A 14,737-nucleotide genomic window follows, 5' to 3' on the forward strand; every position below is an offset into this window, starting at 1 on the left:
TATATATATATATATATACACACACACACACACACACACACACACACACAATGGAATACTACTTATCCATAAAAAGAGAAAAAAGATGAAATCTTGCATTTGTGACAACATGGATGGAGGGCATTGTGCTAAATGAAGTAAGTCAGAGAAAGACAAGACCTTATGATTTTACTCATATTGTAGAATATAAACAAATAGAAACAAAATAAATGAACAAACCAAAAAAAACAAACATGTTGATAATAGAGAACAAAGTAGTGGTTACCAGAGAGGAAGGGGCTGGGAGGAGAGGTGGTGGTGAAATGGATAAAGGGGATTAGTTGTATGGTGATAGATGGAAACTAAAGTTTTGGTGATGAGTACACACTGTAGTGTATACAGAAGCAGAAATGTAATGTACATGTGAAACATAGAATGTTATAAACCAATGTTACCTCAATAAAAGATAAATTTTAAAAATTTAATCCTAAGTATTTTTATGCTATTACAAATTAATTTGCTTTCTTTATTTTCTAATTATTTGTTGGTAATATATAGAAACATATTTGCCTTTTGTATATTGACTTTGTAGTCTGTGACCTAATTTCACTTATTAGTTCTAAAAGTTGTTTTGTAGATGTCTTGGGATTATCCATGTATAGGGTCATATTATATGCAAATAAAGACCGTTTTTCTTCTCCCTTTCCATTCTTTATGTCTTCCCTTTTTCTTACATCATGACCCTAACTATACCCCCCAGTATAATAATGAATGGAAGTGGTAAGAACAGAAATCCTTGCTTTGTTCCTGATCTTGGGTAGAGAACAGGTCTTTCACCCTTGAGTATTATGTTACTTATAGATTTCTGTAGATGCCTATAATCAGATTTAGGATGTTCCCTTGTAGTTCTATTTTGTTGGGGGCTTTTATCATAAATGGATGTTAATTTTTTTTTGCGGCTATTAAAATATTTATATGGTTTTCTCCTTTCTTTTCTTAATATGGTGACTTATACTAATTGACTCCTGGGTGCTTGAATCAACCTTGAATTCCTGGAATCAACTCCACTTGGTTATGATTATTATCCTTTTCATATATTATTGGGTTGAATTCCCTAAAATTTTGTTAAGAAATTTTGCATCCATATTTGAACATTAGAAATATTAGTCTGTAGTTCTGCTTTCTTGTCTGGGTTTGGGAATTAGGGTTGCATTGGCCTTAACACATGATTTAGGAAGCATACCCTCCTTCTCTATTTCTAAAAGATTCCAAGTAAGATTGTTATTTCAACAATTCATAATGAAGCAGTCTAGACCCGGAGGGAATTTTTTTGTGCAAAGGTTTATGAATTTTATGTTTTTAATTGATATAGGGGTGTTCAAATTTTCTATTTTTTTAGTCAGTTTTTCTCATTTGTTATCTTTCAAGGAAATTTTTCCATTTCATCTAGGTTGTCAAATGTATTGACATAAAGTTGTGCATAATGTTGCCTATTCTCTTAATGTCTCTAGATTCTGTAGTGATATTCCCCTCTTATTTTGATTTTGGTAGTACACATTTTTCTTTATCAGTTTATCCTAGAGGCTTATCAGTTTTATTGACTATTTCATTGAATCAGCTTTCATGATTTCTTTGTTGTTTTAGTTTCTATTACATTGATTTCTGTTCTTTCCTTCTACTTTGGGGTTTCTAGTTTTTTAAGGAATGAACTGAGATCACTAATTTTAGAATTTTTTTCCTGATATAAGTATTTAAAGCTATAAATTTCCTCTAAACACTGTTTTAGTTGCATCCCACAAGTTTTGATAGATTGTATTTTCATCATCATTCCACTCAGAATATTTTTTTTAATATAAATTTATTGTTTTATGGCCGTGCTGGGTCTTGGTTGCTGCACACGGGCTTTCTCTAGTTGTGGCGAGCAGGGGCTACTCTTCATTGCAGTGCAGGGGCTTCTCATTGTGGTGGCTTCTCTTGTTGCAGAGCACAGGCTCTAGGCGCACAGGCTTCAGTAGTTGTAGCACACAGGCTCAGCAGTTGTGGCTCGCAAGCCCAGTAGTTGTGGCACATGGGCTTAGTTGCTCCACAGCATGTGGAATCTTCCCAGACCAGGGCTCAAACCTGTGTCCCCTGCATTGGGAAGTGGATTCTCAACCACCACGCCACCAGGGAAGTCCCCAGAATATTTTTTAATTTCCCTTCTGATTTCTTCTTTGACCGTGAATTTCTTAAAGTGTGTTGTTTTACTTTTCAAATGTTTGGGGTTTTTCTAGTTTTCTTACTGTTAATTGATTGCTAATTTAATTCCATTCAAAGAACGTATCTTGGATTTCAGTCTTTTTAAATGTATCAACGCTTGTTTTATGACCGTAGCACATCCTGGTGGACTTACCATGTGTACCTGAAAATAATGTGTATTCTGGCATTGTTAGGTATAGTGTTCTATAAATGTCATTTAAGTCAAGGTTGATCACGTTCAGATCGTCTATGTCTTCGTCTGTTTTTTCTAGTTATATTGGTTGCTGAGAGAAGGATGGAGAAATAGGTATACCTCTAATAGCAGGTCTGGTAAAGTATTAATTGCAAAGGGACATGCATTCAAGTCAAGAAGAATTTGTTACTATATTTTATAACCTACCACAGGGTTCATTTTAATTATTCTTTGTGCTTTTGTATATTTTTAAAATTTTCTGTAATAAAACCTTAAAAACCAAATCATCTTTGATAATGATGCCAGAGTTTAGGGAGTGCATGCCACATGCTATACCAGATGTAGGAAGAATATTTAGGATTTCTATTTGTTTATGTTCACCTCATCATTTAAAAGGTTCGATGGCACAAATGTGCAGTCTGAGCATATCTTAATTTACATTGTCACAATAAAAGATTTCCTCCCTCCTTTATTAGTCTGTAATAATAACCACCATGGTATAAAAGTCAGCGTCAACTGTAGTGCTCTCGATGTGTTGTTTTCTCACTCCACTACTGTGAACCCATTGAATCTGTTTTCATTTTTTTATCTTTATCAAAGGTTGAATTAATAAAGGGGAATTTACAAAGTGTCGGACTTACACTTCGTCTTGTCCAGTCAACTGACGGGTATGCTGGGCACGTCATAATTGAGACCGTGGCCCCAAACTCGCCTGCTGCAATTGCTGATCTTCAGCGGGGAGATCGACTGATTGCTATTGGAGGTAATTATGCTGATGTGCAATATACCTGACATTTACAAAGAAAACCAGAGAACAGATGTGGGGGTTTTTCCTCTCTTCTTTATTTCTTTTTATTATTTTTTTTTATTTTTGGCTGTGTTGGGTCTCCATGGCTGTGTGCGGGCTTTCTCTAGTTGCAGCGAGCGGGGTCTACTCTTCGTTGCGGTGCGTGGTCTTCTCATTGCAGTGGCTTCTCTGTTGTGGAGCATGGGCTCTAGGCACGCGGGCTCAGTAGTTGTGGCTCGTGGGCTCTAGAGCACAGGTTCAGTAGTTGTGGCACATGGGCTTAGTCGCTCCATGGCATGTGAGATCTTCCCAGGCCAGGGCTCGAAGCTGGGCATGTCCCCTGCAATGGCAGGTGGATTCTTAACCACTGCGCCACCAGGGAAGTCCCTCTTCCTTCTTTATTTCTATAAGCACGTTACTTTTACAATGGAAAGAAAGTAATAACTATACTATAAATAAATACTTAAAAAATTTGAAACACATCATTTTAGTTCTAATTATAAATCTTGAAAATATTTCATCTTTAGACCATTTTCCTCCTACTTCTATTTTTTTTTTATTGAATGTGAAAGAAAGGGCAGGTCAACAGTTATCTTTCTGTGTGGCCACCACCATTACTACTCTGAGCCTAAAACTGACAATGTAGCACTACTGCCCCCATCACTCAGGACAAGATAATTAACAGGAGAGCGATTCCTTGTCTAAAAGGGCACACCTGAACTGGCCTGTTGTTGCCCCTTATTGTTCCTGACTGGGCAGCCATTTGTTAATAGATTGTCATTCAGAGTGCAGCCCAGATCACTGTCACTGGCAGAAAAATGTGTCACCTGCATGCCTTCCTATCAGTTGGATTGATAACAACAAAAACTCTCTATTGTTAGGCAGATTATTTGCTTGCATGTTTATAAATAAGCAGTAAGACTCACTGTGGACATCAGTGGGGGAAAAGTCCAAACCTTTTCAGACCTTTGTAGTACGTGGCCCACCCATTCTAGGCTTGTCAAGAGATTTCTTGAGCCCATGGTTGGTTACAATTGAGCTTTTAAAGGCAACATGGAATATTCTCTCACAGCTAAAACAATAAATAACAAGGTAAATTAGTTCCTAAATTAAGGAGCAGTTGTCTTTGGTTATATGTTGAAGAAACTCTACCTTCAATTCATATCCATCATGACAATAAAATAATGAAAATGATTTAATTGCATACCTGGAAGCCCCACTAAGTCAATATTTCACATGGAAATCCCTCTGATTATGTCATAAACAGTGCTTTTCAAACTCTCTTGTGTATTCCAATCACCCAGGCATGGTGTTAAAATGTGGATTCTGATTCAGTAGACCTGGGGTGGTGTTCCAGGTTCTGTATTTCTAACAGGCTCCCAGATGATGATACTGGTTCATAGACACTTAGGATAATAAGGCTATAAAATAAACCTCATCTGTGACGTAGTTATTTAACATAAACATAACAGTTATCCCTCAGCTAAAAATCATAATTCAGTATGAATTTTTTTTATGTATACATATACCCTGTTTGGTTTTACCTACAGCATAAAATTGTTTTCTTTTTTACATCCTTTTATGAGAGATTTTTGTTTTCAATTATACAAGTAGTAAATATCTGTTATCAAAAATAAATAAATAAATCCAAGCAATATAAATACAGGCAGGGTGAAAAAGCAAAAGTCATCTCTTTGTGTCTAACATTTGTAAAAATAATAATATTCATTGAGATAAGGGGAGGGTATGATACACATTCTTTTTTTTATAGCTATACTTTATTTGTATGGGTATACAACATTTTAAAAACATTTAGTGGGCTTCCCTGCTGGCGCAGTGGTTGAGAGTCCACCTGCTGATGCAGGGGACACGGGTTCGTGCCCCGGTCCGGGAAGATCCCACATGCCGCGAAGCGGCTGGGCCCGTGAGCCATGGCCGCTGGGCCTGCGCGTCCGGAGCCTGTTCTGCGCAACGGGAGAGGCCACAACAGTCAGAGGCCCGCGTACCGCAAAAAAAAAAAAAAAAAAATTTAGTAACGGGATTGGTGATAATTGAAATAAGATTGGCAAAATGTTTGTTATATTTAAGCTCAGTGATGGAGTTCATTTTACTATTTCCTCTGCTTTTGAGTATATTTGAAATATTCCAAAAGAAAAATAATCCATATTTGGCTGAACAGTCCCAAGAGGCAGATGTTAAGTCACAAAGAATGAGTTTAGATTGAGCCGAAGTTTTTTGCCTACCTCAGATCATTAGATGGACTTAATTTTTATTTATGTCAAACTACAGTTTTGCTGGTTCATAGTGTGGTTAAAGGGAAGCAGAAGAAATTAAGGCTGGATGAATCATGAAGTCATACTAGAAAGCTCTGAATTTCAGTATGAGTTTGTAGGCTAAAGGTTTTTGAGCCAATGTTTTAGGAAAACTGGGGAGCAATATATGTTTGGTGATTAAAATAGGGAAGATCTAAGTGAGGGATCATAGTAAAAAGCTGTTTATTACTATAGTGGAAGCCAGTGGTCAGGAGGATCTGAAAGGAGGAAGAATGAAAATGGACTGGAACTCTAACAGGATTGACAGCAGACTGAATCTATCTAGGGAGTCAGCCATCTCCATGATTCAGATCGGGTTAACTGGGAGGGTGGCAAATTGATTCACATAGTAGTGAGAACAGGAAGATGAGAAGGTCAAAGAGAGGTTTTAACTTCACTGAATTTGTAGCATCAACGAAACATCCAGGTGGTGATATCCAGAAGTAGCTGGGAATGTACGACTAGAGTGAAGAAGAGCGGATGCCAACCAAAGAAAAAGTTGAGAGTTGAAACTACTGAAATGGGTGTAATCTAGGGAGAGAACAAAAAGGCAGAGAAACTAAAGAAAAAAACATGGGAACATTTGCATACAAGGGACAGATATAGGTGGGGGAAAAAAGAAAGCAGAGATGATCAGAGCCAAATTAGTACAGTGTTGTGAAAACCAAGGAAAACAAGGTTTTAAAGGAGAAGAAGGAAGGGAATTAAGATTTTAGCAAGGATAATTGATAGAGCAGAGTCCTGAAGGGGATAGGGAGTAGGATCCAAAGTACAAGGGATACTTCCTCCTCTAAGATGGCTTAATCCTGAAAATGACTGGCAGGGAGGAGAGGTGGCTTCTTACTGATCTTCAGTATATAAGGTGATGTCATCTACAGAATAAAAGAGAGTAGGAAGGGTGGGTTTCAGGGGAATAAGAAAGGTTTGAAGCTGGTGTTTGGAGACTGAGTTGTTTAGAGACCAATCAAAAGAATGCTAAAGCAGCACTGAAAGCCTTGCTGCAGATAGATGGTATAACTCGGGAGTTGTATCCAGGTGATAAGCTCAGGAGCAGGAAAGGGAGATAAGGGGCTAGCAAAGCTGGGGATCAGAAAGACAGGTAGATGGCAGAAGAGGAAAGGGCTGGGGCAAAAGAATAAAAAAGCTTGATGTGAACACCACTGAAGTCTTGAACTGAGGTTGGGGAGAAAAGCAAGTGGTGTCAGGAGACCAGCTGGACCATGAGAGCAAAGGAGGAATGACTGGACATGGAAACTACCTCAAAACAGATTCAGTTAGCAGACAGGATTGTTAGAGGTGGAAATAGGAGATTGTGATCAGAGGTTAATTTCCAAGTAAAAGATCTTTGATGTGGAAAACTTCCAAGTGATGACCAGGTCTAAAGCATGGTCTTGCCTGGGCAGCCAAAGTAGGAGAATATAGAGGTTGAGGAACTCTGAAGTCAGGTTATTAGATGGGGCTGATTTACTTTGATTTATTTAGGATGGCCTTAAGACCTTTGGAAAGCAAAGACCCCTTCTCACCTTTCTGTAACTCCTACAGAAAGGGTTGGCTTAGGTAAGTACTGTTTTGGAGAGGGTAGGGAAAAAATAGAGCCTTTAAAAGATACACCTAGAATATCCCTAGAAGAATACATCAGCAGCTTTGATTGCCTCAGGAAAGGGAAAATACGTCTGGGAGATGGAGGTGGAAGGGAGATTTTTCACTGTACATCTTTCTATACTTTTTGAATTTTGAACTAATTGATGTAGCACCTATTAGAAAATAAAATGAAAACTTAAGATATTGTTGATATAGATACAGATAGTAGACAACTTGTTTAACTTTAAAGCCTTCCTATTATGCCTTCCTTATTCTTTCTGGTCCTGAAAAAGACTAGTTTGATGGGTAGGGCTAATGAAAAGAATCTGTAAGAGTCCACTATTCATAATAGTATTGGGGTGGCCAAAAAGTTTGTTCAGTTTTAAGTGAAAATAAAAGACATTTTTCATTTTCACCAAGACTTCTATTGAACAGTGTATTCACTAACAGAACAAACTTTTTGGCCAACCCAATATTTTGCTAAGTTTATTTCAAGCATTGGTCTCTTAATTTGAATCATTCACCATACAACTTGTAATGCCTGATGCATTTTACAATTTCCCTTAATATAATCACAGTTTCCCATCATTTTAAGCCTGATTTAACCGTTAATAAAATCCTTTTCAATAGGTCTCACTCTGCTCACTTCAGTTCAAACTGAGGAATAATGTCTTTTAAACCTAGGAAGGAGTGGTAAACAATTAGGAGTTAGCAGCTTGACACCCTCCTCAGGATTTTCATGTCATCGTTTGGTTTGAAAAGGTAAACATTTCCAGGACATCGGAGCAGTCAGGGTTTAAGAATCAGTACACTGATGTAGCCATAAACCCGTAAGATATTTTAGAGGTTTCACTATTACTTTTCCATTAGTTAAGTAATCATGAATTAATGGCAATTACACTTAGTGAATTTAGGTAATTTTTACTGCAGTAATTTACATGTTTCCCATTTAATATCTTAAAACAGGTGTGAAAATCACATCTACACTGCAAGTGTTGAAGCTTATCAAGCAGGCTGGTGACCGAGTCCTGGTATATTATGAAAGGCCTGTTGGCCAGAGTAACCAGGGTGCAGTGCTGCAAGATAACTTTGGACAGTTGGAAGACAACTTTCTGATAGGCCCATGCCAACCAAACTATGAAGAGGAAACAAGTGGGTTGGCAGTAGATGCTGAAAACAGAGACCTGGATTCTGAATTTGAAGACTTAGCAAGTGATGTGAGAGCACAAACTGAGGTCAAGGATGAGGCACAGTCATTAAGTCACAGTCCCAAACGTACTCCAACAACACTTTCTGTTAAACCCCTTGGAACTATATCACCAGTTTTAAACCGTAAATCAGTTGTAGGAAGTTACCCACCACCCCCAAAACTTCCATCCAAAGAAGAAAATAAGCCCTTGGCCCTAAAATCTTCTGAGATAACAGAACCAACACAAGTGTCAAAACCCACCCAAGGATCCACTTTCAAACCACCTGTGCCACCACGACCACAAGTCAAAGTTCCTTTACCTTCTGCTGATGCCCCAAATCAGGCAGAACCAGATATTCTCGTTGAAAAGCCAGAGAAGGTGCTGCCACCGCCTGCTGCAGATAAACCTGCTGAAAAGCAAGCGAAAAATCTGGATCACGTCGAAGAAGCAGCTACAGCTAAGCAGCTTCCAGCAAAGCAAGAAGTGGCGAAAGATTTGACTTCAGAAAGTTCCTGCACTCCTAAGGACAGTTCAGATGACCATCAAACGTGGGAGTCATCAGAAATTCTTTATCGTAATAAGCTCGGAAAATGGACAAGAACCAGAGCCAGCTGTCTCTTTGACATAGAAGCCTGCCACAGGTACTTAAACATCGCACTGTGGTGCAGGGATCCTTTCAAATTAGGGGGTCTCATCTGTTTGGGGCATGTCAGCTTAAAACTTGAAGAGGTGGCTTTAGGATGCTTAGCTACATCGAACATGGAATACCTTTCCAAATTCAGACTGGAAGCCCCATCACCTAAGGCCATGGTCACGAGAACCGCGCTACGTAATCTGAGTATGCAGAAGGGGTTCAATGACAAATTTTGTTTCGGTGATATTACTGTTCACTTCAAATATCTGAAAGAAGGAGAGCCAGACCACCATGTAGTTACTAACATAGAGAAAGAAAAAGAACTCCATTTGGTCGAAGAGGTTTCTGCCCTTCCTAAAGAGGAGCACTTTGTTGGACAGATGGGTTTAACAGAAAATAAACATAGTTTCCAGGATACTCAGTTCCAGAACCCAACTTGGTGTGATTACTGTAAGAAAAAAGTTTGGACTAAAGCTGCTTCCCAGTGTATGTTCTGTGCTTATGTTTGCCATAAAAAATGTCAGGAAAAGTGTCTAGCCGAGACTCCTCTTTGTGGAGCAACTGATCAACGGATAGACCGGGCCCTGAAAAATCTCAGGCTGGAAGGACAAGAAGCCCTCTTAGGCCTGCCCCCTCGTGTTGATGCTGAAGCTGGGAAGTCAGTCAACAGAATGACAGGTTTGACAAGACATATTATCAATACGAGCTCTCGTTTGTTAAATCTGCGTCAAGTCTCTAAAACTCGCCTTTCGGAGCCAGGGACTGATCTAGTAGAACCTTCACCAAAACACACACCCAACACATCAGACAACGAAGGCAGTGACACAGAGATCTGTGGCCCAAACAGCCCTTCTAAACAGGGCAACAACACAGGAATAAAATTAGTGAGAAAGGAGGGTGGTCTGGATGACAGCGTTTTCATTGCAGTTAAAGAAATTGGTCGTGATCTGTACAGGGGGTTGCCTACAGAGGAGAGGATCCAGAAACTAGAGTTCATGCTAGATAAACTGCAGAATGAAATTGATCAGGAGTTGGAACATAATAATTCCCTTGTTAGAGAAGAAAAAGAGACAACCGATACGAGGAAAAAATCACTTCTTTCTGCTGCTTTGGCTAAATCAGGTGAAAGACTGCAAGCTCTAACACTTCTTATGATCCACTACAGAGCAGGCATTGAAGATATTGAATCTTTAGAAAGTCTGTCCTTAGACCAGCACTCCAAAAAAATAAGCAAGTACACAGATGATACAGAAGAAGACCTTGATAGTGAAATAACCCAACTAATAGACTCTCAGCCATTCAGTAGCATATCAGATGACTTATTTGGCCCATCTGAGTCTGTGTAACAGTCTGTTTAAACTTTCTAGTGATTGAGGAAAAGTTGCATCTAAAGTACCACAGATACAACCACATTGAAACCCTCTTATTATGCACTTTGGCCTGCTTCTTCACAGTTATTTGCTTGTGTAAGAGCTAGAGTGGAAAAGGTGGTTTTCCAGCAAAAACATGATCAGCTCACTAAATTGGTTGTTTCAGATTGCATTTATAGCTATGCTTTTTGGGTTTATACTGGGAATTTATTTTTACTAATTTATTTTTAACTTTTTCTAATTATGTAAGCTTTTTGTGTTTATGTAGGTGTGATGTCTCATTGTGTTTTTTTTTCCTTCCTCTTCCTAGTTTTTGAATTAGTGTTAAATAGGATACTGTCCAGATTCTTGAAATATTTTCATTTCCATCACAGTTATAACAACAAATTTGCTGCATGCCCAAATTGACAACAGCAATCATTGAGGGAACAGGTTTTGAATCGTACTTTGTGTTATGAAGTTTGTCATATCTACTTGCTTGAGATTTTTGTTATTTTGGCGTTTGGGGGAGTGCTTTTTGTTTTGATTTTGCCAAATGTAACATGAAAGCCGCAGCTTTAGTTAGTTATGCTGATTTAGTAAAAAAAAAAAAAAAGTTTTACATATATTGCTTGTTTTTTATGCTTTTGTGAAATTTTTTTCTAAAGCTTATGTGCAGTTTAAGTATAGTGAGAATATAGTGATTAATTTGAAGAGCTTGCATTGAAAAACAAAATGCAACAGGGAATAAATACAGAATGCAGTTGGTCAAGAATTTTGAGAGGATGACCAGATTACTAAAACAAACAAACAAAAAACAGTAACCAGCAGGATTTTGAAATATAATCTTTCAAAATGTTGACACTTGCCTTTCAAATGGAAGTACTAAACATTTATGATTATTTTTCATCTTCAGTTCTCCCATAGGAAATAAAGCATGTAGATATCTGAAGTTTCAGAGGACTGTTCTTAAAATGCCCTTGTTGATATCTGGTTTGGCTGTTTTGTTTTAGAAAAATAGTCATGCATGAGAATGCTGTAAGGGAGAGGAATCATGCAGAATAGATTTATTGCTTTGTCTGACATCCTACAGGCTTATCCTATGTATCATCTTACAGGCTGATCATTCTGAATGCTTCTGTAGTTCAGACTGTCTTATTAAAAAAAGAAAATTACACAGCGTCAATACATAGGAATTGGAACCATTTCTCTTAAAATGAAGGTCTAGTCTGATACTCAGGCCATCGTGTGGATCCCAATAACACATGACTGAGGGAAAACATGTGAGCATGACCTCTGTTGGTATACCATAAAAGTTTTGGCCTTTTATATGTCTATAAAATAGATATGTACATGTTTTTCCCTTTTGTAGGTAGCTACTATGATAATTGCTATATAGTGAAACTGACATGAATTTAAAACTAGATGGTGGCAGTTTTTATGGCTGGCAGGAAAAGGCATAGTATAATAGTAAGGATTCTGGCCCAGGTCTATAACCCAGGACTCCATACAAGAGTTTAAGTTCAAGCTCTTCTGTTGGCCATTAGTGAACTGTGTAACCATAGGCAAGCCACGAAAGGGCTCCATGCTGCAGGCTCCCCAGCTGTAAAGTAGGAATAAACAAAATTTATTCTACCTCACAGGATTGTTGTGAGGAAAACAACAGCGTAACTGCAGAAGTTTTCTGAACAGTAACAAGCTATTGAAATAAAAGGGTTATATGGATGATAAAAACATTTTTATGGGTAGAAAAGCCATTCCACTTTTAAAATCAATAGTTCTCATTCTTGCTATTTTATTATTAAGTAAAATATTAGGAAACTAAATACCTTTCTTGGCCAAGTTTATAACAAAAATATATCTGTGTATACCCCCCATTTTTGTTTAAACATGCTTGCATTTTAACACTGCTGTAGAAGTCTTTATACACCAAATTCACTGAAAGCTAAAATGTTGTTCTGTAACAATAGCTTGAAACAATCTTCCCAATGTAATAAGCAACTGTCATCTTATCATAAAAAATCACTTACCACTGACAACCTGGAAGGCAGAGTAAGTGGCTGGTGGTTTTGGATTATACCATGAAGTTTTAGTGACATCCAAGCATGCTGCTGAAACTGATGCATTTGAAAGAGCTGTAGAAATAATGCAAAACTTTGGTTTCATAAAAATCTACTCATGTTTTAAAAGTATTTAACTCTGTAGAACCACAATTATGGAAAGCTCAGTAATGCTGCTAATGATATTTGTAAAATGTACCTTCAATGTAGTGCAATATTTTTCTATTTACTGGGAGAGGCAGTAGAGGCATCACAGTTGTAGTTTCGTGCAAGGGGGGCGGGCGGTGGGACACGCCAATAGCCTAAGGAATAGTAAGGTATAAGGCTTCAGTGAAAACAGTTGTATTATATCACATTCCTGATGTAATCTTTCTGCCATGCTATGTTATCAATAGCTAAAAAATAATATTAAATAAAAACTACCACAGAAAACAAGAATATCTTCATTTGATGTCATCTAAAAAAGGTGACTGCTGCATCTCTATGGAATTATTGCCTGGTATAATTGGGCCATGAAGATAAGTTTAACAAAGTCCGCTTTTGCTAAACAAAATTGCTATTCTGAAAATTGTCTAAAAGCATTAAATTTTGGTTTTACTATTTTTTTATGCTGTGACAATCAGATTTATGGATTTGCCTCTGCTATCTAATAGTAATTGGACTAAAGTGTATTTGCTACATTGGTATTTAGATGAATTATTAGGTTAGACAGTCAAGCTGAGCAATATTTTAGCATTTAGAATCAATTCATATGCTACATTTCTTAATATCAGACCTTACATTCTTCAGTATCAGAACTAGTTAAAACACTATGTGGCCATTTTTTGAATTTAAGAGGAGAAAACACATGCTAAAAATTTGAAGGTACTGTCAATTCTAAATTTAAGTATTGTTGAATTTTTTGAAAGGCAGTTTGAAGGTATTTGGCTCTTACTGATAGTAAGATAATAAAATCTCAAGTCCCCTAAAAGTGAATAAATTTAAAATCACTTTAATTTTGAAATGTATTGAGTTTATTTCTAAATTGAGACATAACAGCTTTCCTTTAAAAACAGGGTTGGGGGAGGTTCCCTTAAGGCTTTTTAAGCCATGAATCCATTTTAAGATCTGTTTAAAACCATGGATTCTCACCCCTGAAAGGTGCGCACATGCGCACCCTAAGTTTTATGGCACTTCCAGGGGCCGTGGACCTACTGTGTCAAGTGGCTGCATATCATAGTTATTTTCATCAGATGATATAGTTATTTGTTCGTAGCCATCAGGAAAACAATGTAACTTTAGAGATGCAAGGATAACTTACTGGTTGGTTCCACACTGACACCATGTGGCTAGTTACATACTTCAAATTAAAACAAATTTTGCAAAGCCAAAAAGTATGGTTCAAACTAGTCTGGAGTAGATTTTACCTGATGCCTGCAAGCAAAGAAGAATCGTTTTTAATTGAATACCCACAGTTAAAACAGTACCTTCTTACATATTTTATTCCAATGATAATATCTGGTTAACAAAGGAATACAACAGGCACAGTAGTGTTCAGAAGATTTATTAAGTAAACTAGCTAAAACATGACGTAGGTGGATACACTTAGCAGTCAAAAGAAAGAATTGAATATTTATCACTACCTCATTAAGCTTTTTGTATCTGTTTTGCCAGGTACAAACATAAAAAACACCTCTGCTCAAAAAATAAATGTTCAGAGAGCTGTGTGTTCTTTGTTCTGATACACACATTAAAAAAAAAAAAAAAAAAGCTTTTCTTTCCATAGTCTTGCCAATCCCAGAATACTGGTCATATAAAAGACCTTACAATATTTTTCTCCTTCAGATACAACTGATACCTTTTGCTCTCAAAACAGTTCTGAAAAATATGTATCTTTTATATGGTCTCTTGGGATCACCAGCAGACATGGCTGCCAGTCATTCTTGAAGAGACTGAAACCTTGCAGGCAAAAATAAAAGAGGGATAAGTTACGTGGTATTGGGAGTGAGGAGAACCACAAACCCCGCCAGAGAATTGATTTGCAGCACGTTCTTTTTTAAGGCTCTCCCCTCCAGAAGTAGAGAGCAGTCCTGCCTTTTTACATTAGCCACAGAAGCGCCTCCAGCAGAGTCCTTGTGTGAGTCGCCAAACGCAAACACACGAGTAGGACGCTTGTTTGCTTCCAACACATGCATTTGAAAACCAGACTTCAGATCAAAGCCCCACAAAAAAAGCTTCATAAAGAAAATGGGAAGTATTAGCTACTTTCTTAGAGAATTATAAGGTTGAGGGGTCCTTCCAAGTTAACAGGAGCACAATTTTAGCTTAACAAAGAACTGACATTAAGTAGTTTTTGTTTACGATTACAGAACTACAGAATGAACAAGTGTTATTTGAGACATTCCACACTATCTTCATATCTCATACAAAACTCG

General features: G+C 37.5%; 1 protein-coding gene across 3 annotated transcripts in view; it reads left to right on the top strand.

The window, feature by feature from the left end:
- Positions 1 to 14,081, top strand: part of PDZD8 (PDZ domain containing 8) — a 193,814-nt gene extending 179,733 nt beyond the window's left edge. For all 3 annotated transcript variants that reach the window (XM_030839356.2, XM_060286251.1, XM_060286250.1), the window contains 2 exons: positions 3,011 to 3,173; positions 8,057 to 14,081. In XM_030839356.2, the coding sequence (XP_030695216.1) occupies positions 3,011 to 3,173; positions 8,057 to 10,260 (2,367 nt within the window). In that variant the 3' untranslated portion in view covers positions 10,261 to 14,081. The remainder of the gene's footprint in view (positions 1 to 3,010; positions 3,174 to 8,056) is intronic.
- The last annotated feature ends 656 nt before the right edge of the window (positions 14,082 to 14,737 follow it).

Source organism: Globicephala melas, chromosome 16 (assembly GCF_963455315.2).
Source record: "Globicephala melas chromosome 16, mGloMel1.2, whole genome shotgun sequence".
Lineage (NCBI taxonomy): Eukaryota > Metazoa > Chordata > Mammalia > Artiodactyla > Delphinidae > Globicephala > Globicephala melas.